Source organism: Onychostoma macrolepis, chromosome 07, assembly GCF_012432095.1.
Source record: "Onychostoma macrolepis isolate SWU-2019 chromosome 07, ASM1243209v1, whole genome shotgun sequence".
Lineage (NCBI taxonomy): Eukaryota > Metazoa > Chordata > Actinopteri > Cypriniformes > Cyprinidae > Onychostoma > Onychostoma macrolepis.
Window position 1 is genome coordinate 47748917 of NC_081161.1, and position 27664 is coordinate 47776580.

The 27664-nt window shown below is 43.1% G+C and overlaps 2 protein-coding genes across 5 annotated transcripts in view; both read right to left on the bottom strand.

The window, feature by feature from the left end:
- Positions 1–1645: 1645 nt before the first annotated feature.
- Positions 1646–14014, bottom strand: LOC131543916 (myelin-oligodendrocyte glycoprotein-like). The gene is made up of 3 exons (XM_058781718.1): positions 13996–14014; positions 11364–11525; positions 1646–2797 (listed from the first exon to the last, which is right to left on the bottom strand). The coding sequence occupies exons 1-3, from the start codon at positions 14012–14014 to the stop codon at positions 2415–2417; spliced, it is 564 nt and encodes a 187-aa protein (XP_058637701.1). The 3' UTR covers positions 1646–2414.
- LOC131544983 (butyrophilin subfamily 2 member A2-like) overlaps positions 8649–27664 on the bottom strand; it is a 30723-nt gene continuing 11707 nt past the window's right edge. For 2 of the 4 annotated variants that reach the window (XM_058783561.1, XM_058783560.1), the window contains exons 6-9: positions 23634–23672; positions 21600–21635; positions 15545–15580; positions 12454–15452 (exon numbers count right to left, since the gene is read on the bottom strand). In XM_058783561.1, the coding sequence (XP_058639544.1) occupies positions 14863–15452; positions 15545–15580; positions 21600–21635; positions 23634–23672 (701 nt within the window). In that variant the 3' untranslated portion in view covers positions 12454–14862. Of the gene's footprint in view, positions 8689–12453; positions 15453–15544; positions 15581–21599; positions 21636–23633; positions 23673–27664 lie in introns of those variants that run through there. The other 2 variants (XR_009272289.1, XR_009272290.1) reach the window with 2 other exon arrangements.

Below are 27664 nucleotides of genomic sequence, written 5' to 3' on the forward strand. Positions count from 1 at the left end.
TATTACATTTACATTTATGCATTTAGCAGACGCTTTTATCCAAAGCGACTTACATTGCATTCAAGTTACAGTTTTTACATTTTATCTGCTCTTGCTTTCCCTGGGAATCGAACCCATGATCTTGGTGTTGCTAGCGCCATGCTCTACTATTTGAGCTACAGGAAAGCTTATTATTTATTTTTTATCTTGAAAGGTATCACATTCTTCCTGGTCAGGAAACAGTGTTGCATGAAACAGAAACCTCAGTCTTCAGTTAATGAGTTTCTGACGCATTTGCATGTTCTGCTGCTGACAGCATGAGCTCTGTCCAGTCAGCCGATGACTCCAGAAACCAGTCTTAATGTCTGAACGGCATCTCTGGACAGGTATCTCACACTCCAGCTCAAGCGTCAGTCATTCTTCTGCTGTTGTGTCAAGCTGATCAAATATTTCAGTCAAACATATATTATCTTCTGTAAAAATCAAACTTTGGCCTCAAAGTTTCACACAAAACCTGAAAATACACAGACACTTCTCCTGTTTAGAAAACACTAGTAAGATCAATTCAAAACACTGTTGCAAAACCTTTTTTCTGGGAATCAGGAATACAGTAAACAACACAAATGAAAGCTCGCATACAGTAAAATACAACAGTGAGCTTTAAGAAAAGTTTATTTTGATTATGCTACTGTATAAATTGCACATAAAAGCACTTAAAAACTTAGCATTCACAGCTTTCTCGGCACCCTCAGCCAAACTTCATTGGCAATGACTGTATTTAAAGTACTATAGCAGTTTCTTGGTCCTCTGATAAAAGACTTTGTCTCCTTCCCCAGGCAGTCACCTTGCAGTTCTGCAAAAATACAATACATGCATTCCATGACTGACGTGACTGTGACTCTCTGACACCTAGAAACCATATAGTTGCATTTTTACCACAGTATTGAGGTGCTATATGTGTGGTTTTTATGATGTAAATGTATGCTACTATGGAAGAACAATGGTTAATTTCAATAAAACTCAAACAGTCAGAAAAATAAAATTTCACCATATAAAAAAGGAGGTTGTTACAATTTTTACAGACGTCACTGATTTTGATCATGAACATAAATTTACATCTGCATCCTAACTCAAACTACTACTGTCAACTCAATGTCAAATGTGCATTTCTAAGAGACAAAGAATGTATATTATTATTGCACATATACAGTGTGTGTGTGTGTGTATATATATATATGATTTACGCCACTGGAAATGTTATTTAACAGCCGCATATTGTAATGTTGTGACGTTAGTGGGCAGAGGTCATATAAAGAGCCCCTGCCACAAAGGCAGCCTGTTTGCACTTTGTGTAAAAAGACACTCCATTAATTAAAAGGCACCAGACTACAGAAAACGTCATATACTCCAGTAATCTTTTTCTGGGGGAGGACCCACCCACATTTATTTTGCTTCCGACGCCCCTGAATATACAACCCCAAATCAGAAAAAGCTGGGATGTTGATGTTACAACTTGATGTTGTAACAGAAACTATAAACTCTCTCTTTTCTAGGACTTTAGACACTGTTGCTCCTTTATATTTAAAGAAGATTAGGGAAAACAGTCCAACACCGTGGTATAACGAGCACACTTGAGCCCTAAAGAGAGCAGCGGGAAGAAAACAAAACTAGAGGTATTTCATATTGCATGGTGATAAGTTGGAGCATCCCAGATCTCAAATTGTAAATAGGAAACGTTTGATATTTATGACTGTTGATCGGGCTCCATTTGGAATACAGTATCCTTCTTATTACTACAGTACATTGTGCCCTATTCTTATGTTTGTTTGTTTGTTTTGTAGAGTGCAGAGATAAGAAAAATTCATTTTCTCCCAGTAACACTGTGTGTCAACTGTGTCACTGTGTGTTAAATTAGTTCATGTTACTTACTTTCATCTGCTGGTTTTTTTGCAAAACAGTTAAAAATATCAAAACATGAAATCCATGGACCTGATGAATCTGGTGGATTTCAGAAAGAAAATCCAGATTAATTTATACTCAACTCTGGAGCAAAATATATTAGTCATAAAATATATAGCAAAATATCGAAAATAAATAATTAAGCTTAAAAATCAATGAAAGTCAGCATGAAATGCCATTTGCATTATAATAATAATAATAATTTGCCAATGCTGGCATTAGTGCTCCCGTTCAGTTAATGTATGTTCACACCTGGCTTGGCATCAAGTTTTCTGAAAATAAGTTCAATGTCAGTCTGTTTTTCACACAAAGCTATTGGATGACGAAGATAATATCAATGTGTTGCACTTTTTTTTTCTTTTTACTTTCTTGCAGCTCAACAGCCCAATTATGGAAATGAGAATTCTGATAAACACCGGTAGAAAGAAAATCATATGAGTTTGGAGCAACATGAAGGAGAGTCATTTTTATGGGTATTAATGAATTGTAGTTTTTGACTCACCAGTGATTTTGAGATCTACCACTTTGCTGTCATATACTGTGTCTCCACTCACATAACAGTGAAACGGACCTTCATCCTGAAATGTGAGTTTCTCCAGCCGTAGAGAGACGTCTCCATCCTTCAGTCCACCAGACTGATCTGACCGCAGAGACAGAGAGGTTCGGTTCCTGAAACACTCCTGGACGTCCTGGATCTTCCCGTGATTATAGAGCAGAACAGGCTTGTTGAAGTCGTGACGGTACCAGCGGATCTCCAGAGCTTCAGCGGTCTCAGGAAGAGAGATCCAGCAGGACAGAATCACTGAGGATCCCACATGAGCCTCTACAGGATCAGCAGGAACCACTACAGTGAACAACACTGACACAGAAAGACACGTTCAGTTAAATATACAGTGCATTAGTCTATAATCTGTATTTATTTAATATCAGTTTAATTTAAAGCTCCCATGACATGCTGCTTTTTGGATGCTTTTATATAGGCCTAAGTGATCCCTAGTACTGTATCTGAAGTCTCTTTCCTGAAATTCAGCCTTGGTGCAGAATTTCAGCCACTACGAGCCAGTCCCACAATGAACTTTCCTTAGGACGTGCCATTTCTGTGTCTGTAGCTTTAAATGCTAATGAGGAGGAGAGAGGTGGGGCAATGTGGAGGGTGGGGGTGTGGCCTTAACCAGCTTGCGCTACCATGCGCTAATGTTGACAGTGGATGTATCGCAATGGCTCGTAGACACGCAGTCATTCAAGCTTTTCAGTTTGACCCGAATCTGATCCGGATGGAGAAGCACCGGATGAAGAAGTTGCAACTCAGCGGCTACAGCAGGACGTCTCCGAATGGTTAGTTTAAAATATTGTGTCTGGATACGGTACTTTAGTTGGTTTGTTTATGTATGCTGTTACAGTTATTATCATTTATGCCATGGTCTGTCTGAATACTGGATTCTGATTGGCTGGCAGGTGTACTAACCGCACAGGTAGTTCCAGGTCAGTTTAATCACGTTCTATATTAATGCGCTTCCTATAAACATTGGTAACCATAGTAAGATACAGTTACAGTTGAATAGTAATACAGACGAAAATAACCTCATTTTTATCGTTCCGGTCAAATATTGCAGCGCAAATATTATTAACATCTTTAATATGTGAATGCTGGTAAATGACCATGACATAAACGGGATAATCAACGGCTAGCTGTGCATTAAATGATTTGAATGCACTCCGCTGCGCGTCGGGTGGTTCTTTGCCTCCACGTCGTGCATTCAGATCGTTTAATGCACAGCTAGCCGTTGATTATCCCTTACGTAGCTAATGCTAGCCATAGGCTTGGATGAAGGAACTAAAAAAATACTTCGGTGTTCATTTGTACATCCAAACACTGAGCAACTGCCATGCTTCGCTGTTTGCAAGCCATGATGTCTCTGGAGGGAAAAAACATATTGCCCTCGCCTCGCACGATAGTAGCTCATTTTCTCATGGGCGGGCAAAGCAGAGAAAGGGGAGGTAACCTTTCACCGTATGACGACATAAAGGGAAGATTCCAGATTGGGCATCTGAGCTTTCATTTTCTCAAAGGAGAAGCAGGATACCCAGGGCTCGGTTTACATCTATCGCCATTTCTAGCCACTGGGGGACCATAGGCAGGCTGGGGGAACTCATATTAATTAATATTAAAGCGCTATATAAATAAAGGTGACTTGACTTGACTTGTTAAAAAACCTCATAAAGTGAAATTTTCATGCCATGGGACCTTTAATGTATAAAATATGAAATACAAATTTAAAGTAGCGTTGTTCTGTGTATTTTTTGCAGGTGAAATCCAGTAATTTTATTAGAAATTCACACAATTGGGATTAGCCACTCAGACTGTGGAATTCGTGGATTCGCTGTTTTGATGAAAAGAAAACACTCCGGTTATTAACGTAACCTCGGTTCCCTGAGAATGAGCACTGTGTTTGAAACGCTATGGGGAAAATCCCGTTTACTCTGAATATGTAAGCCTAATATGTTCAGGTTCATGTAGATTTACAAACAAATGGCATTTCAGCCCGCCAAAATGGCTCCACGAGCCCAGCCCCGGAACGCCCACAATAAGCATGAGCTAACAATGAGACCCAGGTTCTGAGACCGGGGTCTGCATGACTAAGATCTTTTTCACTCACAAGGGGTCAGGGAGATTAAGCAGACAAGATCCATGCCTGAAGGGCAGGAACATCAGGCTATAAAATCCAGTGAGAGTTACCGGCTGTTGCACAGATATCGCCAATTGAGACTCTGCTGGACCAAGCCCAGGAGGAGGCCATTCCTCTGGTAAAATGGGCTCTCACTCAAATAAGACATTATACGTCCACTAAAGCATAGACAAAGTTTTATAGAATCGATTATCCAGCGAGATAGTCTCTGCTTCATAACTGGCAGGCCTTTAGAGTGGCCTCCGAAGCATACAAAGAGCTGCTCTGATTGGTTTAAGTGGCAAGAGCACTCTTAAGTAAAGATTTTGGAACTCAGGAACCCTCACGTTCATGCAATAAACCCTCAGGAACATGCAATAAAACAATAAACGTTCTAATCTGACAGGAAGATCTGGGAGAAAGACCATTTGCTCATCTGTCCCTTGACCCATCTTTAGGCTCCCTCCTTCCCCCTGGGCATGACATAGAAGTGTCAAGAACTCAAGTTGCCAGACTTACAAACTGAATTTATTATATCTTAAGAATTACTGTATTGACCCGAATATAAGACAATGTTTTTTCTTGGAAATATATCTGAAAAAAACGCGGTCATCTTATATTCAGGGTCTAGACTTTGACATGTCAGTAATACACCCACAACAACAGGTGGCGCCAAAAACACATAAAACGAGTGTGCCATGAAATATGTAATGTGTGTGTGCTGTAAAGATCGCAAGTGATAACAAAAGAAAAGAAAAGCTTACAGCAGCACGAGTCGTGACTGTCATGTTAGTCTGATGTGAACAAACTTCCTCTGTAAGTGATTTTAAAACAGAAGACAGTACCCAGATTTGAAGACTACAATAAGATTTCACTTCTACTGTTAATAACATTTTGGTAGACTACTATGAGATGGATAGACTAAATGTATAATTCAGATGGGCTACCTGTTATTTTTATGGTATATCAAAAAGTGTATATTTTTAAATGTGTATAAGTGTATATTTCATTATTGGTACATTTTACCAGTATTTACCATACTTTCAAAACAAAAATTAAAATAGGAAAAATATGCAATATGAAAATAATTTAAGAAAAAATGTGTTTTGCAGAGAGAGAAAAAAAAAGATTTGGTTTTCAAAAAGCCTTTTTCCAAAAGGTACATCTGGAAAAAGCTTAAGGGGGGTCGTCTTATATTCGGGTCAATACAGTAATGATCTTAACGCTTTCATGTTTGGTATCATTTTAAAGGTCTCTGTGTGATGGGTAAACTGGTCTCAATTTCACAGTAGTCACTTGTATTATGAGAAATACTGAAATCTTAAGTTAGCTCTGTGCTTCTGTTGTGGGGGCGGTCTCCTTTCAAACCCTGATAAACATTGCTCTACAGGTGTGACCATTTGGGTGCACGAGAACAGCTCCTACAGAGGCTTCGCATCCCCCATACACAGATCTAATCTGTTTTGGGTCCGAGAGTAAATGTGTATGGCCCTTTTGTTCTGGTAGTATTTAAGGGAAAGTTGCAAATCAGAGAGCGATTCTGCAGCCAGATCAGCCCGTAGTGTGAAGTGTATTTCATATGCTCCATACTATGTATCTTCCTGAAGTCAGGTAAACATTTTACTCTTAGATTCATCTTTGAACAACTGCTGTTATGTATTTTCTTATTTTTAAATAGACTTCTTATTGTTTAATTATGAAATTGGCATGATACAACTTTACCTGACTAATAATAAATTGTTATATTTGATTTATTCTGAACTCTCCTGAAATCATTACGACTATTAGACTGTGAGGAGGCTTTTGTTACCGCAAATCTGTGTCCAGGATCGGTCAAACTGAAGGCTCATGAATGAACGGAGCAGTAGGCACGTCATCGGAGACCTCAGATTTCTGTCTATCACTGGTGCTAGCAAGCTGTACGGGAAACGACTAAGTAAACTACACTTTTTGTCATAAGCAAGCAATTGGTGGCAGACAATTAGGTATTAGTCTACCTACATCCTCTAACTAACATCAGACTGGCGAGTTTGTGTCCGTGAGATCTACGCAAAACCCGGGGCGTGAGACTCTATGCAACATTTCCCCAGTGAACAGATAATTGAAAGTATGGGATGTCTAGAATAATCAAATATCTAAATTAATGTATAATCGATATTTGTGATCAGTTTTTAATTAGAAGTACAGTCTAAATTTAATGATCACTTGAAATCGGAGTCAGATTGAACACGGAGCTAGACTAAAATTAATAACTAAATCCTGATAAATTCAGAAGCTTAAGTAAAAGACCTTCGACCGGGCCGTTGGATTCCGTTGCTTGGGCTAGCGGGTGGATCCTTACACAGTATGTAGTTGCAGTGGAGCGGTCTGGTGTTTGGTGCCTTGGAAGAACTGACTGGGCTGCATCTGAAATCTCACAATGATGACAAAGCACCAATGAAACCTTTGGCCACACCCTGATGGAGAAAGAAAAGTACATTTTAAGTTCAAGAAATGATGCCTTTTAAATAATTTACAATGTATCAATATCAGTTAATTAAATTTGTGATGAAACAGAAGTTGCAACCTTTTTGGGGCACAAATCCATTCCACAATCCATTGCACATCAGGGAGCATTGATGCTGACTAGATTTGTAATAGAACATGTACATTTCATATTATAGGGCTACCTCAGATAGCATAAAACAATATCAAAATATAACGGTCCTGCCTGTTGTTGATAAATACCAGTGGTGACATTTTACAAATTGATTAATCAGTTGTACCAATTGTTTACTGAGCCACGGTCTTTCCCTGTGCAGGGACTCGTGTGCACTATCTACTGATTCACTACCTAGGGAACTGACTGAGATGCTTTTTTTGAGATGAACAACCTTGTGAAACAATTCAGTTGTTAATTTTCGTTCGGAAAGACGAACTTCTCTTCCGAAGCGCCTTCACGAGACCAGAAACGCCGTGTAACATTAATCCGCCCCGCTTGAAAAGAGCGACATTTCACCGTGGCTTGTTGTTAGTCATGTTTAATGTTGTCTTTTTACTTCACGGGACAATTGCAAAAGTTTACACACAGAAACCCATTCAACGCGTCCATGTTAGTCTCAGCCTCGGACGGAACGCAGGCTGAACATCTGATGCATATGGCACACAAAAGTGGAAAAACTTCAGGAGTGTCGAAGTCGTCGTCGGATTGGTTGAATTATACAGGATTTCTGGGAGATGTGTGTGTCGCGTTCTTTAACGTTACACCGAGAAACAAAAATGCTGTGACGTAAAACCCTCTCACGAAAGAAGAAAGCCGTCGTGTTTACAACTGTGACGACAAACGCTTATCAGGATCAAATAAACGCTGGATTTGTGTCAAAGTGTCATTTCTTTGAAAAAATATAATAAAATATTTACAAAAATGTGAGGGGTGTACTCACTTCTGTGAGATACTGTATATTTGTGCAGACTTAATATATATCTTCTCAACTAAGCCCAAGCAATTTAAATATTTTTGCCCTTCCAACATTTTGTTAATTGGATATTTTACAGTGTGGTAGTGTAGATTGTTCCCGAGTTTGAGAGCTAAATAGTAAAAGGATCACAGCCCGCAGTTGATTTTGATATTCTAGGACTTTAATGCAATAAGAGCTTGCTCAAATACTGAGGAGCTAAACCAATCAGAGCTTTATAAGTAATTATCAAGATTTTGAAATGTATACAATGTTCATTAGGGAGCCAATGCAGAGTTGACAATGCTTCTGCAGAAAGGAATCAAGTGTAGTTTTAATCCTCCAGCACATTGTAAAGACAATGCAGTGTTAAATTAAATTTCTGATTTTCAGATCCTCAGAATGGCACCTGCATTGATTTCTCACTGTAAGCAGTTGTTGTAAACCTATGTCTTCTAAAGTTTAGGCAACTCAGAAGTGAAGACCAGGAGACTTCGGGTTGTATCTTCAGCAGGATTCTTTTATTGAGAACACAAGCTGTCGGTAGCTGTAGTCATCGAAAATCTAAACTTAAAGCAGTGATACATTGTAGTTTATATACATTTAGGGGGCAGTGCTTAGGAATGGAACCCAAGCACCTGGGTGACAACCTTAAGACATGCAAATGAAGTATTCAGGTATAGCATACTGCCCCATTTAACGACTCCTAATCTAATCAGCCTAACTGCCCAAAGACGGGGGCAGGGGCAGCAAGAGCAATTACAAACAAAAGGCAAGAGTCTCCGTCGTCTGGCTCATTTCACTTACAATAAGAGAACAGGAACTGGCAGGGACCTCTTGAATCGTTCATCTGATGTCATCATCTTCACCATAAATGCTAAATACAATGTATATAACTTCTTCAGTTTGTACACTATTACATAGGGATCTAAATTAAACATTTAAATAAATTTGTAATCCCACAATTCCCCCTTTGAGAGTTCTAATAACTCTCACAAAATACAAATTTAGACACTTAAAAGTTTATTCTTGTAACTTGTGATCGTTACAGGCACATAGCACTTGTTCTGTGTTGATTGTCTGTAGGGACGAACTGCATGCTGACACAGAAACAAAACATACAATTATGGTCCGTGAAGTTCTTACGGGTAATAATCTTTTCTGGTTGGAACTGTCATTTCCTCGTGAGAGGCGGAAGTCATTGCTGAACGAAACACTTGATACTGTGGATGCATAGATAGTACACCAGTATGAGAAACAACAGCAGAATTGCTATGTCCTTGATCCACAGCCAGGGTTTACCTAACAAGTTTCCGAACCATGAAGAATTATCTTCAGTCATCTGGTGTAATTTTACTGAAAGATCAAGGATGTCTTGTTGGATATTGTTCAAGTTCTTGGTTGGATCCATTAAACCGGTGCAGCATTCAGGGCCGATAATGGTACAGGCTCCCCCTTGTGTTGCAAGAATGTAATCCAAGGCCACTCTGTTCTGTAAGATCATCATCTTGTGTGAAGCGAGTGTCCGTGATATTGCCCAGGGCCAAAACCGTATCATTGGCCAATTTCTGTACAGAATCCGACAGGCTTCTGACTTGATCGAGCCTGCATGACGCCATACGATGGGATTAATGCTCCAAGAGTTCTTGACCACCACGTTTGTACACAAGTGAGTCCTGGAATGCAGCCCTCTTTGTTGGTAGAAGCTGAATTTTGTAGATGTGGAGAATTTGAGGTGGAGTGTGTGTTTTCTCTGATAGCTGGTAGAACATAAACCAGGGTGCACCTGCCGTTGAATTGGCTGGGTAGGATGCTGTAGACAGAAGTTCCACATAACCACAAAGTGCCAGTCGGTGGAGGAATCATACACAACTGATTTATAGCAAAAATTTCGGTAGGGATGGGTTCCCGTAGAGACACTCTTTTAAGTCATTCTCCTCTTCGTAACTGATGTAGTAACGTACACATTGAATTTGGTTTCTCTTTAATCACAAAGCTGCAACGTTCACGAGGAATTTCACCCAGTGTAGTCGATGCTGGAGCATAATTTTCCATGCACCAATAGAACATCATTGGCATGAGTAGATCTGTCATGATGGGAGTAGCTGAAGTTAGGTTGCAGGATGGTAGTCCAGGAATGCAACACGAGAAGCTGGAGGAATCGTTACGTTGTGACATGTATCCTTGTTGTATAATCCACTGGTATGATGATCGAATAAGGTACACGTATCACATTTGGAGATAGGGTGTGCCACCCATGGGATTCCTGCTCCTACTGAAGGTGCGTGTGGCATGCAAACGTTCTTTCCAGCAAACAAGGCATTTCTTGACATATTCATCAGCTCTAAGAATATGTTGTTTCTGGGGTCTACACTTAGCGTGATGTCCATGATGGTTAATAATACGACAATCTTGTTCATGTTGATGATGACTGAAGTTCCCGTATGTGATTCTCTGCGTTGTGTATTTTTTTTCTTTGTTCTGTCTTTCGTGACAGTTGGCTCGGCAGTGGGTCTCGTTGTCTTTTAGAGGTTGTGGCTTCATACGCAGGTGAGGAGTTCGGTGCATGGGTCTTGGAACAGCCATCAAGTGGTATCTGCACAGAGGAAGAAAGAAAACAAAAAGACAGAGCAGTATTTGTTCTAAAGACTGCAAACATTAGGGTTGTATCCTCTGTTCAATCTGAGTCTGCTATTGTTGTTCCTTCTTTCCCTATTTCTTAATTCACGAGACACCTAAAGAACAGTGAGGTGAGGGTGGACTAGTGGATGGGGAAAGGCCTATGAGGGTGTGTTCACCACAGGGTTGGCCCCAAGCCTGTTGCATCCGGTTCTTCCCTGGGTTCCTCACTGGTCCATGTGTCCTATCCTATCCCTGTAGGTGGTGTGCAAACTTTAGTGTGTGACATCTCCATCCTCTAATGGAACATCAGTCATAACAAACATCATAACCCAAAGAGGATAGGTGAGTGACTGTGGTGTGCTGTAGTATAGCTTTGAAGGCTGTGAGTGTACTTAACTAGCATTCTCTCAGTGGAAGGAAGTGACAGTAACCTTCCTGTAGTTTTATTTACAAAGAATCTTTCAGCTTTGTTGTACATTACTGGGGAATTAAGCACTCACAGCCCTAACAGTTAACACCTGAGCAAACTGCTCCAACAGTTCGGTGAAGCGGGAGGGGCTGCTTCAGAGTACCAAGTAGACTGAGTAGAAGCTGAGTAAAGCTGTTAATTTCTCCTAATGTCTTTTGCTTTTCCTACACTCTTTCATCCAGTGTCCAGGTTTACCACAGTAATAACAACTGCCCTCCTTCTTAGGACACTTACGTTTCTGTCGGTTCTCTGTGTTGACCTTAAAGGACGCTGCTGCAATCTTTACTCTGGCTTTAACATCAGAGTCTCTTTCCCAAGTAGCTAACCTGTCCAAGCTGTTTTGCAAGCTTCCAGTGGACCATGTTAGATCTAAGAACGGCAAAGCTGATCTGTACTCTGATAAAAGGCCATCAAACCATGTTCGAACTAGTGGTCCTTTGTCTTCAAGCACACTTTCAGAATCATCCACTATTCCACTGTAAGTTACAGCTGACTGACAAAACCTTTCAGTGTATTCACTCACAGTTTCTTCTTTCCTTTGCACACAGTTAGTGATTCTGGACCAGTCTATCTTGGGTCCTATGATATTCTTTAGAATTTTCAAAACACCTTCTCTCAAATCGTCTCTACTGGCATGTTGTAGTTCAGAAGTAACAGCAGACTCAAAACTGTTGAATTCAGATTCAGTTAGAATTTGTGACATCAGCTGTGTGACTTCTGCTAACGACATGTCGTAGAGACGCATTTTGCGGATCAATGCTCTTCTAAATTCAGAAAAATCTGTGCGTGCTGAGGGTAAGCTCTGGGACAGTCTCTCTATATCTTTAGGTCCTAGTGTTTTGGCAACAGTGTGTACTTGCACAACAGAAGAATTGAGAGGAACACTTTCAGTTTCCTCAATTCCCTGAGATCTAGCGCCACATACCTTCACTGAATCTACAGGCACATCAATTACTGATTGGATGATTACATCTCTTTCAAAGAAAGCTTGTAAGTCAGGATAATTGTTCTCCGGCTGACTAACTTCCACATCAGTTTTTTCTGAAGCTTTGTTGTGGTTCAATTTCTTAGTAAAATAGGATACTCTAGCACGGAGCTCTTTGTTCTGTTTCTCTAGCTCTGAGTTACGCTGAGATTGTTGTGTAGCTAGCGCTAAACCAAATTCTCTGTGGCAGCAGATAATACCTTTCACATTGTTCTTGCGAATACATGCTCCTAATACCTTTTTACACTCATCTACAGACCAAGTCTTGTCTGGATGGATCTCATATTTCTGCGTTAGTTCTTGTTCTTGATTATTAGGTTCATTTGTTCCCCTAACAGTGTTTTGAATTCACTATCTGACCACAATGGAGTCGCAAGACCATCCTTTTCTGTTGTTTGAATCAGCCTAGCATTCCTTCTAACCATTTTGTACGTTTCTTCTGTACCACACAAACAAAAACACTAAAACTTCTCTGATCAACAGAGGGTACATTTGTTAACACAGCTTAACTATTGTTAACTTTCCAAATTACCAACACGTCACACTTAACTTCCCTGTCTACAAGGACAGAGGATAAACCAAAATTATTAGCCTGAAATGCTAACCTTCTCTGTGAAAAGAGGATAAACCAAAATAACTAGCACGTAAATGCCAATCTTCCCTGCCTACACAGAACAGAGGATAAAACAATATTAGCACTTGATGCTAAACTTCCCTGCCTGGACAGAGGGTAACTTCATCTCTAAAAGTTCATTTTTTTAGAGGAAAACTTAGTTAACCAAACCCTACAGCTGTCTGTTAACTCTTCTCTGTCGGCGCAGAGGATAAACAAATTTGTACTGGTCTTAAAGGTTCTTTTGGATTAGAGACAGCACTCACCACAACCTTGGTTGAGAGAAAAATTCAGTCTGGAAATCTTTGTTCAGCTTGAAGTTTTCGCTGGATTCCAAAAGATGCAGTCTGGAAGCAGATCTTTGTTTGAGCTTGAAGTTTTCAAACTGGATTCAGGTGAGGAAGCTGGAACTCTATCCGGGTCACGGCACCATCTGTTGTAAACCTATGTCTTCTAAAGTTTAGGCAACTCAGAAGTGAAGACCAGGAGACTTCGGGTTGTATCTTCAGCAGGATTCTTTTATTGAGAACACAAGCTGTCGGTAGCTGTAGTCATCGAAAATCTAACTTAAAGCAGTGATACATTGTAGTTTATATACATTTAGGGGGCAGTGCTTAGGAATGGAACCCAAGCACCTGGGTGACAACCTTAAGACATGCAAATGAAGTATTCAGGTATAGCATACTGCCCCATTTAACGACTCCTAATCTAATCAGCCTAACTGCCCAAAGACGGGGGCAGGGGCAGCAAGAGCAATTACAAACAAAAGGCAAGAGTCTCCGTCGTCTGGCTCATTTCACTTACAATAAGAGAACAGGAACTGGCAGGGACCTCTTGAATCGTTCATCTGATGTCATCATCTTCACCATAAATGCTAAATACAATGTATATAACTTCTTCAGTTTGTACACTATTACATAGGGATCTAAATTAAACATTTAAATAAATTTGTAATCCCACACAGTCTCCTTCTTTTTCATTGATTCATCTCTTGTCCTCTCTGCATTTGTTCATTTCCTACAAAGGAAAAGTTTTGTCAGACCAGCTTTAAGATAAGAGCATCTTTATTTTCTTCGTCATCTTTAGCGTTTTCCCTCGTTTCCTCCAGCTCTTCTTTCCCAGCCTCCCTCACTCTGGGGATGAAGGAGTCCAGATGCTGAAGACTGAGTCTTCAGAGTCTGGTTTTAATGTGATCTGAGACAAACGCTTGATGATCCTGTAAGCATTGAACAGAAGAACTGACTTTTGGTCCTCAATCGCCTACTGACCTTTCTCATGATCATCCATTATAACCATAAACCTCTTTGTTTTACCTTTTTTTAATATTCTTTTTTTAATTCATCAAAATCCATTGCAACGTTCAAAGTTTTGATGACGTATTTCTTGTTTTCTCTGATGTGTTTCCTGTGATGACACTTCCCTGTGCACAAGGTGCAGTAGCCGTCTTTCATGACTTCACATTGGCTGGGATCAGAAACCCACCAGCTGTCAATCTCATGGCAGTCTTTTGTCTCATTCCCTCCAAGTTTTTCAGACTTCTTCGACTCTTTCTCTAAATGTGTAACATCGCAGTAAAAAAAAAAAAAACGACTTGCATTTTTACAACGTTATAACATCAGGTGATCAAAGGTTAAAGCAGGGATGGACAACAACAGTCCTGCACTCTTAAAAAGAAAGCTTTTTTTATTTTTTATTATTGGCATCAATGGTTCCATGAAGAACTTTAAATCATCCATGCAAACTTCCCATTCAGCAAAAGCATTCTTTATAGTGGAAAAAAGTTCATTAGAATTTTAAAATGTTCTTAAATTTGAACTGAAATGTTCTTTGGGGAACTGATAATGGTTCTTCTGTGACATCACAGTGAAAACACAATTTTGGAAGCTTCATTTTAAAAGTTTGCAGAGTTGAGCTCCATCCCAAAGCAAACACACCCATCTGTAATACCGAGTTGTCCATCCCTGTTCTACACACACTTTAAGTCTTTACGACCACTTGAGCACTTTGACCAAATACCAGAAACACATCATGAAAGCAGACTGGGAATCAAACCCCTGATCTTGACATTGGCTGAAGATTAGTGTTGTTGTGCAAATACATACTTATTTGTGTCCATTTTAAACACACTGCATTGGTCAGTCTGAGCTGTTACTCAGTAAAGGCTGACTGTAGTCTGCAGCTGATTCTACAGGTTCTGGACAATCCAGGATTTTAAGTGGACTCTCATCACCCACTCCAGGATTGAACAGAGGAACGACTGATCCAGAGAATCTGCTGCTGATGGTCAGGAGATGTTTTCTCTCTGTAACGTTGTAAAATGACAGCTGACCGTCATCATAATCTAACAGAACTCCCAGTCGCTCAGGTCTCGGGGTCAGTGAGAGTTTAACTGGTGGATCAGTGTTGGTGTGAAAGCCATTAGGACCGTCTGAACACAAGAACCAGAAACCAGCTGATGCAGTTACAGCAGATCTGTTTTTTACACGACAATTTCCTTGTTTCACCACACCGATTAACCAGTAGTGTTTAGTAGGTGTATTGTCTCGTGTCAGATCCACCTCCCAATAGTGACGACCAGAAGTGAATCTTTGGGCTCCAAATGCACATAATTCATATGGAAATTCATCTCCAGTGTGATTATAACCTGGACCGTCTCTCACGATTTTATAGTCTTTAGTGAGAATCAGGTCTGGATGTAAACGCTCGCTGTCAATACTGATCTCAACTGTGAGGAAAAAATACATAAGCAACAATTATTAATAATATTAAGAGATGATGAAATATATTTATATATAACTTAGTTAAATTATGTCATACCTGCATGTTTCCTCAGTTCGTCTATATTTATGTCTCCTACAACCAAAATAAAATTAAAAAGATATTGTTTGTGAGAAAACTATAAGACTTTGTAAATCACATTAAATTACACATTAACCTTTTCAGGCAGAGAGACAGAATCTCTGTTTAAATACTGAAATATTATATTTAATTTAAAATATTACATTTTCCAAGAGCAGTGAGTGGTGTTTCTGTTTTTTTCAACATTACTGCTGTTTGATTATCAGCCACAACATTAAAACCACTAACAGGTGAAGTGAATAACAGATCAAGTCATAATCATAATGATATGATTATAATAATGCAACCCGTCAATTGTTGGGATATATTAGACAACAAGTGAACAGTCAGTTCTTGTCTTGAAAGCAGGACAAATGAGTCAAGGAGTGTCAAGGTAGAATAACGAGCTGGATCCAATAGCAAATGCAATCAAATAGGGTGTTTATTAAACATAAAATAAACAGAAAGAAATGGTCAGATGTTGTAGATCGGTGATGATGAAGTGGCAGACTTTGGCAGGAACAGCGAAGACAAGAAGTAATCCACAATGAAAGCGAAAGACAAAACACTGGAACAGAACTGAGACAGCAAAATATGAGCAACAACGATCTGACAAAGATTGACTGCAAGCACAAGGGTAGATATAAAGAGAGAACAAACAAGTATCAGGTGCGGTTGGCCTGATTAGCTTGTCTAATGAATTTGGGAGCAAGATTATTACAAACAGAGTGAAGGTTTTTGGATGAAAGCAACACTTTTGACCCATGACATATGGGAGGCTTCGACCAGTGGCAGTTAGCCTGGGCCTTGGTGCACGAACCAGATGGAAGAGAGTATAACTTCGGGTTCCAGAACCAGAAATTGTGGTGGCTGGTAACCAATACTACACTTATTGTAAATGGAGATAGGCCTGTAGATTACACTCTCTGTCTGACCGTTGCTTTGGGGATGAAAAGAAGGAGAGACTGACCTTCTCCCCAGCAAATGGCAAAGTTATTTTCAAAACTTTGAAACAAATTGGAGTCCCCTGTCAGAGACCATGTCTGTCAGGAGGCCATAAATGCGAAAGACATGGTCAATGACAGCACCCACTGTTTCTCTGGCTGAGGGTCATTTGGGCAGAGGAATGAAGTATGTTGCCTTTGAGAACCAGTCCACCATGGTCAAAACAACTGTGTTGCCCTGGGACAGAGGGCCGTGATAAAGCATGATTTGAGGGTCTCAAAGGACTGACAACAGCTGAAGGAGTCTAGCTGGGGACCATGGATTGCCACTATAACCAGAGTTTAGGCCAATTCACACTGCACAGACAAACAACAACAAAGAAGTTCATTCTTGGATTTAGAATTTTATAAAAAAAATAACTGCCATGTTCACACTGCAACAAACTTTGAGTCAGAGAGAGTCAAGTAAGTCTGACTGGGGAAAAAATGGATGATCCTGTAACCAATCAAAAAGAAGCTGTGGGTGAAGCCGTGGTTGCTGCTATAGAGAAGACGGGGCACCTACTTGAATTTATGCAGAGAACTGCCATGGGAAGATTTATATATAGGGCTGTACGATAAATCTAAATATTGATTAGGCAAAAGCTGCGATTGTCATGCGTATCTATCAGTGAAGCACGGTTCTGGGATCAGTAGTAAATCTCCATCCGAATGCGAGAGTGCGCTCTCGAGCGGAAACTCCAAATATGCCGGGAAACAAGAAAGAGCTGAAACAAAGCGGCTCTTGAGATTAGAGAAGGCAGCCTTGGCTGGTCTGGACCACCCGAATGCCATCTTGGTAGAGGTTAATGTAGTCGAGCAGCAGCTACCTGGCTGTAATTGCGAATAAAATGGTGGTGGAATTGGCAAAGGCCAAAAAGAATCCTTCATGAGCTCCTCTGCAAAGGACTGGAATGAGGAACAGCACTGGTGTCTCTGTTTCCACATCGCATTCCCCATTGAGCCACTCAACCCATCAACAGCGTGATCACCAAACCACTTTAGATTCCTCCAATGGAAAAGAAGATGGCTGGAGAGCAAAGAACAGAGAGCACTTTGCCAGAAATGACACAATTTTCTCTTATCAGAATAGACGACTGAAGGAGTCAAAGATTGCTATCAAAAAGTACGCCTAGGTTCCTAGCTGATGATGAAGAAATTACAGAGCAGCCATCAAGTATTAGACAGTGATCTAGGTCATTACAGGCAAAAGTTTTTGGTCCAATAATTAACACCTCTCTTTTTTCAGAATTTAGCAGTAAGAAATTGCTAGTCATCCAGTCTTTGATATCATCTATACATTCCGTTAGTTTTACAAATTGGTTACAAAAAAGTTTCATCAGGTCGCGAAGAAATATAGAGCTGAGTATCATCAGCATAACAGTGAAAGCTAACACCATGTCTCCTGATAATATCTCCCAAGGGTAATATGTAAAGTGTGAAAAGTAAGGGGCCAAGTACTGAGCCTTGAGGTACTCCATACCGCACTTGTGATCGATATGATACCTCTTCATTTACTGCCACGAATTCAGATAAGTGCAATTTGAACCATGCCAGTGCACTTCCTCTAATGCCAACATCATTTTCTAGTCTATTTAAAAGAATGTTGTGGTCGGTAGTGTCAAATGCAGCGCTAACATCCAGTAGCACTAATAGAGAGATACAACCACGATCAGATGATAGAAGAAGGTCATTTGTAACTCTAATGAGAGCAGTCTCAGTACTATGATACGATCTAAATCCTGACTGGAAATCCTCACAGATACCATTTTTCTCTAAGAAGGAACACAGTTGTGATGATACTACCTTTTCTAATATATTTGACAGAAAAGGGAAGTTCGAGATCGGTCTGTAATTAATTAATTATTTGGGGTCAAATTGTGTTTTTTTTAATGAGAGGCTTAATAACAGCCAGTTTGAAGGTTTTTGGGAAGGGTTTTTTTGTTTTCCTAATGACAATGATGAGTTAATAATATTCAGAAGAGGATCTATTACTTCTGGAAGCACTTCTTTTAGGAGCTTAGATGGAACAGGGTCTAACATACAGGTTGTTGGTTTAGATGATTTAACAAGTTTATACAATTCTTCATTTCCAATAGAAGAGAATGAGAGGATACTGTGGCTGACAGCTGCATGGTTACAATTTTATCTCTAATAGTTTCGATCTTGGAAGTAAAGTAGTTCATAAAGTCATTACTACTGTGCTACTGGGTAATGTCTGCACCTGCTGATGTTATATTTTTTGTTAATTTAGCCACTGTATTGAATAAATACTTGGGGTTGTGTTTGTTTTCTTCTAAAAGAGATGTAAAGTAAGCAAATCTAGCAGTTTTTAGGGCTTCCCTGTAGGAGAGAGTACTTTCCTGCCAAGCAATACGAAATGTTTTTCTCCAGCTGCGCTCCATTTTCCGGGCTGCTCTCTTTAGGGCGAGAGTGTGCTCATTATACCACGGTGTTGGATTATTTTCCTTAATCTTCCTTAAGCGTAAAGGAGCAACCGTATCTAAAGTGCTAGAAAAGAGAGAGTTCATAGTTCCTGTTACATCATCAAGTTGTTCTGAGCTATTGGATATGCTGAGGAACTGAGATAAATCAGGAAGATTATTTATAAAGCAGTCTTTTTTGGTAGAAGTGATGGTTCTACCATATTTGTAACAAGAAGTTGGCTTTACAGCTTTAGCTATATGGAATATACACAAAACTAGATAATGATCTGAGATGTCATCGCTCTGCTGCAAAATTTCAATGCCACTGACATCAATTCCATGTGACAGTATTAAATCTAGAGTATGATTTCGACAATAAGTAGGTCCTGACACGTGCAAATTATTTAATAAAGTCTGTATGGTGCCCTGGTGGCCTGTATACAGTAGCCAGTACAAACATCACAGGGGATTTATCATTAACACTTGTTTCTTTGGATAACGTTATATGGAGCACCATTACTTCGAACGAATTATACTTGAAACCCGACCTCTGAGAGATACTGAAAATATTTCTATAAATTGTAGCAACACCTCCCCCTTTACCTTTTGGACACGGTTCATGTTTGTAACAGTAATCTTGTGGTGTAGACTCGTTTAAAGTAATGTAATCATCTGGTTTTAGCCAAGTTTCTGTCAAACAAAGCACATCTAGTTTATGGTCAGTGAACATATCATTTACAAAAAGTGTTTTTGTAGAAAGGGATCTAATATTCAATAAGCCAAGCTTTATAATTTGTTTATCTGTATTATATCGTTTTTTTTATTTGTTGAACATCAATTAAATTGTTACTATTACTTTGGTTTGGATGTTTTCTGTATTTTCTAGTTCGGGGAACAGACACAGTCTCTATAGAATGATATCTAGGTGAAGGAGTTTCTATGTGCTGAGAGTTAACTGACTTCTGTGACGTGAGGTGGCTAGCAGACGGTCGGTTTAGCCAGTCTGTCTGCTTCCTGACCTGGGCTCCAGTTAGTCAAGTACAAACTCTAAGACTATGTGCCATATTTCTAGAGAGAAGAGCGGCACCACCCCAGGAGGGATGAACACCATCTCTTTTCAACAGGTCAGGTCTGCCCCAAAATCTTTTCAATTGTCTATAAAGCCTATGTTATTTTGCGGGCACCACTTAGACATCCAGCCATTAAGTGACGACAGTCTGCTATGAATCTCATCACCCCGGTAAGCAGGGAGCGGACCAGAGCATATTACAGTGTCTGACATCGTACTTGCAAGTTCACACACCTCTTTAACATTTTTTTTAGTGATCTCCGACTGGCGAAGTCGAACATCATTAGTGCCGACGTGAATAGCAATCTTACTGAATTTACATTTAGCATTAGTCAGCACTTTTAAATTTGCCAAGATGTCAGGCGCTCTGGCTCCTGGTAAACAATGGACTATGGTGGCTGGTGTCTCTATTTTCACTTTCCATACAATAGAATCGCCAATAACTAGAGCACTTTCATCAGGTTTCTCAGTGGGTGCGTCACCGAGTGGGGAGAACCTGTTTGATGTTCTGATCGGAGCGGAAGAGTGGTGTTTTGACCCGTGACTATGCCGCCTCACTGTCACCCAGTTGCCCTGCTGCACGGGCTCAACCGAAACCGAACAATGTACAGGACTCCCTGAGCTAGTCGCATCCAAAGCAGTATCTACAGCCCTCACATTCTTACTATCCTCAATTAAAGTTTGGATGCGTGTCTCTAGTTCTAAAACCTTCTCTGTCAGCCTAACTATTTCCCTGCATTTATCACATGTGAATCCCTCGCTGCTGACAGAGACAGATAAACTATACATGTGGCAAACAGTGCAAACAACAATAGCAGGAGAAGAAGCCATTACTGACCGTGATTGATGAATGATTCACTTACCACTGTTGTTTGATGAACTTGTGAAAAACGGAGCAAGAGACAGACAGAAGCAATCAATCATGAAGGAGGTGGTTGAGGTTCACTGTGAGCAGTAATATCTCCAATAGGAGGAATTGACAGTGGGTTAGGTGCAGTGGGTGGGTTTGCAGCGCCGGTCTTAAATTGTTGGAACTGGGCAAACAACTTGCCAACCTGCACTACCAAATCCTGACCTGCTCGACTGGGAACAGTGAAAACAACAGGTAATCCACAACGAGAACGAAGAATGTAACACTGGAACAGAACTGAGACTCCAATGAATAACTATGATCTGACAATGAATGACTGCAAACACAAGGGTAGATATAGGGAGAGAACGAATATGTACAGTTGGCCTGATTAGCTTGTCAGTGTAATGAGTTTCCCAGCAATGCTGACAGACAACCAGCCCAAAGACAGAAACACACACAACACACAAAAATGAACCTGTAGACACTGAGTGACTTAAACACAGGCCATATAGTGATGGCTAGACGAGTGGGTCAGAGCATCTTCAAAACGACAAGTCTTGCACCTACACGATATTAGGCAAGGGGTTTTGATGTTGTGACTGATCAGTGTATGTATAGATGGTTATTTATTGATCAGTGGGTCACTTCAGCAGTTACAGTTCTTATAAAAGTATAGCAAAGAACAAACAACATCTTCAAATACCTTCTTTTGCCAATTTCGCCATAGTTTCCTCACAATCTAAAATTACAGAAAATATTAATGGAAGGTTTAATTATCTACTTCACAAATACTCCAGACTCTGTAAACCACAATAAATTACACTTTAACCCTTACAGGGAGAGAGACATAATCTGGATTTAAACAATACTTCATACATAAGATGATGCAGAAAACGTGAGGGCAGTGATCAAAGACGTCCATCTAGGCATTTAAACATTGATTTAGTTCTAAACATTGATTCTCGCACTGACTTTAAATATATGCATATACTGTATAACTGAAATTATCATAGTTGCATGTCTCCTCAGTCCTTCTATACTGTACACTCTAAAAAATGCTGGGTTAAATACAACCCAGTGCTGGGGAAAATATGGACGAACCCAGCGATTGATAAACATTTAACCCAACTGTTGGTTGAAAACAACCCAGCATGTTCTGTCCAATATTTACCCAACATTTTTTAGAGTGTATGTATGTGTCCTACAGCTAAAATAAAAACAAAATTATTTGTGAGAAAACTACAGCTATAATTGAGAACATCAGTATTATTATATATCAGAAATGGGTACAATAATAATTTTGTGACAGTGGGAGTGTCATTTTGTGTCAAATTGTAAAAAAAACTTTTTCACTGACGCTTTCAGATCTCTGGATGTCACTGTATGAAATAAACTGGTTTATACATATTTGGCTATAATTGCTCTTGTTGTGAAATCAGTGCTTGTTTATTTTAAAGGGGTCATATGATGCAATTTCTATTTTTCCTTTTCTTTAGTGTGTTATGTTGCTATTTGTGCATGTATAAGATCTGCAGAGTTGCAAAGCTCAAAGTCTCCCACAAGAGGATTTATTCTATCTAAAAGAGAAGGCTGATCCAGACCGGGCTAAAACACCTCATTCAAACACGCCCCCACATATCTACGTCACGATGTGGAAATATTTGTGTAATGCCGCCCAAATGTTCACGCGAAGAAAGAAGTTGTGGTTTCAGTAACGCAGTAGTGTTGATGCAGCCTGTCAGCGAGACGCTGTGTGTTTCTAGGTGAAAGCAAACGCACTTTATTTGGCCGTCCGTATGTAGATGCAGTTAGGAATCATTGGTTAAGATTTGTTTACAACAGAACAGGACAACCCAAATGTTCGAATTTGTGCAACGCATTTTATAGACGACAGTTTTGTGAACCTAGGAGAGTACAAGGCTGGCTGTGCACAAAAGCTATTTCTAAAAAAAAAAAATGGGTAAATTCTGACTTTGCTCTGACAATCTGGCGCTTCTGAATCAGCGACTGTAAGTATGATTTGTTATTAGTTTAAGTATTTGCTATTGACTGTTCAAATGCGGAGTTTTGCACGTAACGCGTCGTGTGCGTGTGTGTGTATGTGTGTATGTGTGAGAGACAGAGAGGGTCACATCACAGTGAAGTCAGCTGTCTTAATTGCGGCTTGTGTGCAAACACATACGAGCTTCATCACTGAGTCTGTCACGCGACTCTGTTCCCCTCTCGGACTTGAACTAATGGTGAAACTAACAACATTATTAACTGTCTTTACATTTATTTTGAAAGCTGAAGCTCGCAATTATGGAAAGGGGCGTTACATTTCCGATGCGTGCTTGTGGTGTTCGGGCCAATCACAATGCACTGTGTCAGCTGGCCAATCAGAGCAGACCGTGCTTGTCGGAAGGAGGGGCTTTGTAGAAAACCACGCGTCTGAGAGAGGCGGGGCATAGAGGAACTACAATATTGTACAGTATTTGAACATTAAAGCATGTCAACATATTCTGTTACACCAAATACACAAAATAACGATCTTTAAAATAGCATCATATGACCCCCTTTAATGTGTGTGGATACTTCAGTCTATTTCTACTTAAACCTACAACATTCCACTCAGACTGACCAAACCTGTTCTATTACCTGTTTTATTACAACATGCATGTAGATGTTTGTTAACGAATAGTGAGTCACTCCAGCAGTTACAGTTCCTGGTGAAACTATTGAGAACGCCTTCAAATACCTTCTTTTGCCAGTTTCTCCAACACTTCCTCTTCACAAACTGAAATGAGAGAAAATGTAATTGCAAGGTTTAATTATCTATCTGCTGCACAAATACTCCAGACTCTGTAAACCACATTAAGTTATATGTTAACCCTTTCAGGCAGAGAGACATAATCTCTGATTAAATACTTTAAATATTTAAGTTGCCAGACAAGAGCAATGAGTGCTTTTTTTAGTTTTTCTCTACATTAATGCCGTTTTAATATTAGTAATGACACAGACAGTAGCAGGTCTCTTTGGGCTCCTTTTAAGCTGAAAGAATTATTTGACATTGGGTTTTGAATTGGTCAATATTGATGAATCCCTCTAGAGCATGTGTTTTAAAAGTTGAATTTAGTTAATATACATATATAGTTAATCCTAAAGCACTAATATAAGTAATAAATAAGGTAATATTATATTATTCTTATATGGTTATTATATTTATTTTATTAGCATATATTAGTTATCTGTAAAAAAAATTTAAAACACTATTATGACAATGTTTATTTTATTATATATATTTATTAGTTTTTTTTTATCATCTCACATTTGTCACGGGATGGTCAAGAGATGAGGCGAGGACTCAAGTGCAGGAGAAGTGGGTCTTTTTAATAATAAAGAGAAACAAAAAATGAACAAAAACCACCCCGAGGGGGAAAAACAGGCAGGTAGGCAGAGAGCTGCAATACGTGTAAACCAACCCACACACGACATCAAACATCCAACATTAACAACGTAACAGCACAGGACTGCATACACCAGGAGACTATATGGGGAGCCAAACGAGGAGGACACAGGTGAAGTAACTGAAACAATAATGAGATAATAAGGAGGGCGGGGTCAGACAATAGACAGGAGAGCACATGGCACCAACAACAAACAACAAGCCATGTGCTAACACACGCAGTGACATCTGGTGGCCAACCAGGGCACACCAGCAGGGCCGTGACACAACTCCCCCTTTAAGGAGCGGATTCCAGACGCTCCACACGTTAAAACTGAAATCAAAATGTCTAGGAGAGAGGTGGGCCGGAGGCGGATCAGGGGAAGAGATGGTGGGCCAGGCCCATGTAGCGGCAGAGGGGGACCTGGGGACTGAGGCAGCACCGGCGGGATGGGGACCCAGGGCAGAACCCGCGGCCACCACAGCGGTGTGTGTGGAGCTGCCACCTGGGAACGGGCAATGACAGGCTCTGCCGTTTCGGGAGACTTGTGAGCGGACCCCGCTGCCTCGGGAGCTTTGAGAGTGGGAACTGCCGCCTCGGGAGCTCTGTGAGCGGGAACTGCCGCCTCGGGAGCGGACCCCGCCGCCTCGGGAGCTTTGAGAGCGGGAACTGCCGCCTCGGGAGCTCTGTGAGCGGGAGTCTTGTGTGCGGACACCGCCGCTTCGGGGATCCTGTGAGGATCGTGAGCGGCCACCACCGCTTCGGGACGATCGTGAACGGCCACCGCCGCCTCGGGAACCTTGTGTGCGGACACCGCCGCCTCGGGAACCTTGTGTGCGGACACCGCCGCCTCGGGAACCTTGTGTGCGGACACCGCCGCCTCGGGAACCTTGTGAGCGGACACCGCCGCTTCGGGGATCCTGTGAGGACCGTGAGCGGCCACCGCCGCTTCGGGAGCTTTGTGAGCGGCCACCGCCGCTTCGGGAGCTTTGTGGCGGGCACCGCCGCCGGGAGCTTTGTGAGCGGCCACCGCCGCCTCAGGAGCTTTGTGAGCGGCCACCGCCGCCTCAGGAGCTTTGTGGCGGGCACCGCCGCCGGGAGCTTTGTGAGCGGCCACCGCCGCCTCAGGAGCTTTGTGAGCGGCCACCGCCGCCTCGAGAGGATCGTGAGCGGGCACCGCCGCTTCGGGAGCTTTGTGAGCGGGCACCGCCGCCTCGAGAGGATCGTGAGCGGGTACCGCCGCTTCGGGAACCTTGTGTGCAGACACCGCCGCCTCGGGAACCTTGTGTGCAGACACCGCCGCCTCGGGAACCTTGTGTGCGGACACCGCCGCCTCGGGAACCTTGTGTGCGGACACCGCCGCCTCGGGAACCTTGTGAGCGGACACCGCCGCCGGGGATCCTGTGAGGATCGTGGCGGGCACCGGCGCCGGGAGCTTTGTGGCGGGCACCGCCGCCTCAGGAGCTTTGTGAGCGGGCAACGCCGCCTCAGGAGCTTTGTGAGCAGGCACCGCCGCCTCAGGAGCTTTGTGAGCAGGCACCGCCGCCTCAGGAGCTTTGTGAGCAGGCACCGCCGCCTCAGGAGCTTTGTGAGCGGGCAACGCGCCGCCTCAGGAGCTTTGTGAGCGGGCACCGCCGCCTCAGGAGCTTTGTGAGCGGGCACCGCCGCCTCAGGAGCTTTGTGAGCGGGCAACGCCGCCTCAGGAGCTTTGTGAGCGGGCAACGCCGCCTCGAGAGGATCGTGGCGGGCACCGCCGGAGCTTTGTGAGCGGGCACCACCGCCTCGAGAGGATCGTGAGCGGGCACCGCCCGGGAAGCTTGTGGCGGTCACCGCCCGCCGGAAAGGCCTGAGATGAGCCCGCCCCCTCAGAGAAAAGCTCAGCGGACATCACCGCTTCAGGAGCTTTGTGAGCGGGCACCGCCGCCTCGAGAGGATCGTGAGCGGGCACCGCCGCCTCGAGAGGATCGTGAGCGGGCACCGCCGCCCGGGAACTCGTGAGCAGGCCCGCCACCTCGGGAGTCTTGTGGCGGACACCGCCGCCTCGGGACCCTTGTGTGCGGACACCGCCACCTCGGGAACCTTGTGTGCGGACACCGCCACCTCGGGAACCTTGTGAGCGGACACCGCCGCCGGGGATCCTGTGAGGATCGTGGCGGCCACCGCCGCTGGGAGCTTTGTGAGCGGGCACCGCCGCCGGGAGCTTTGTGGCGGGCACCGCCGCCGGGAGCTTTGTGGCGGCCACCGCCGCCTCAGGAGCTTTGTGGCGGCCACCGCCGCCTCGAGAGGATCGTGGCGGGCACCGCCGGGAGCTTTGTGAGCGGGCACCGCCGCCTCGAGAGGATCGTGGCGGACACCGCCGCCTGGGAACCTTGTGTGCAGACACCGCCGCCTCGGGAACCTTGTGTGCAGACACCGCCGCCTCGGGAACCTTGTGTGCGGACACCGCCGCCTCGGGAACCTTGTGTGCGGACACCGCCGCCTCGGGAACCTTGTGAGCGGACACCGCCGCTTCGGGGATCCTGTGAGGATCGTGGCGGGCACCGGCGCCGGGAGCTTTGTGAGCGGGCACCGCCGCCTCAGGAGCTTTGTGAGCAGGCACCGCCGCCTCAGGAGCTTTGTGAGCAGGCACCGCCGCCTCAGGAGCTTTGTGAGCAGGCACCGCCGCCTCAGGAGCTTTGTGAGCAGGCACCGCCGCCTCAGGAGCTTTGTGAGCGGGCAACGCCGCCTCAGGAGCTTTGTGAGCGGGCAACGCCGCCTCAGGAGCTTTGTGAGCGGGCACCGCCGCCTCAGGAGCTTTGTGAGCGGGCACCGCCGCCTCGAGAGGATCGTGGCGGGCACCGCCGGGAGCTTTGTGAGCGGGCACCACCGCCTCGAGAGGATCGTGGCGGGCACCGCCGCCGGGAAGCTTGTGGCGGTCACCGCCCGCCGGAAAGGCCTGAGATGAGCCCCGCCCCCTCAGAGAAAAGCTCAGCGGACATCACCGCTTCAGGAGCTTTGTGAGCGGCCACCACCACTTGAGAACCTCGTGAGCCGGCACCGCAGCCTCGGGAGGCGTGGCGGGCACCGCCGCCCGGGAACTCGTGAGCAGGCCCCGCCACCTCGGGAGTCTTGTGGCGGACACCGCCGCCTCGGGACCCTTGTGTGCGGACACCGCCACCTCGGGAACCTTGTGTGCGGACACCGCCACCTCGGGAACCTTGTGGCGGACACCGCCGCCGGGGATCCTGTGAGGATCGTGGCGGCCACCGCCGCTCGGGAGCTTTGTGGCGGGCACCGCCGCCGGGAGCTTTGTGAGCGGGCACCGCCTCGAGAGGATCGTGGCGGGCACCGCCGCTTCGGGAAC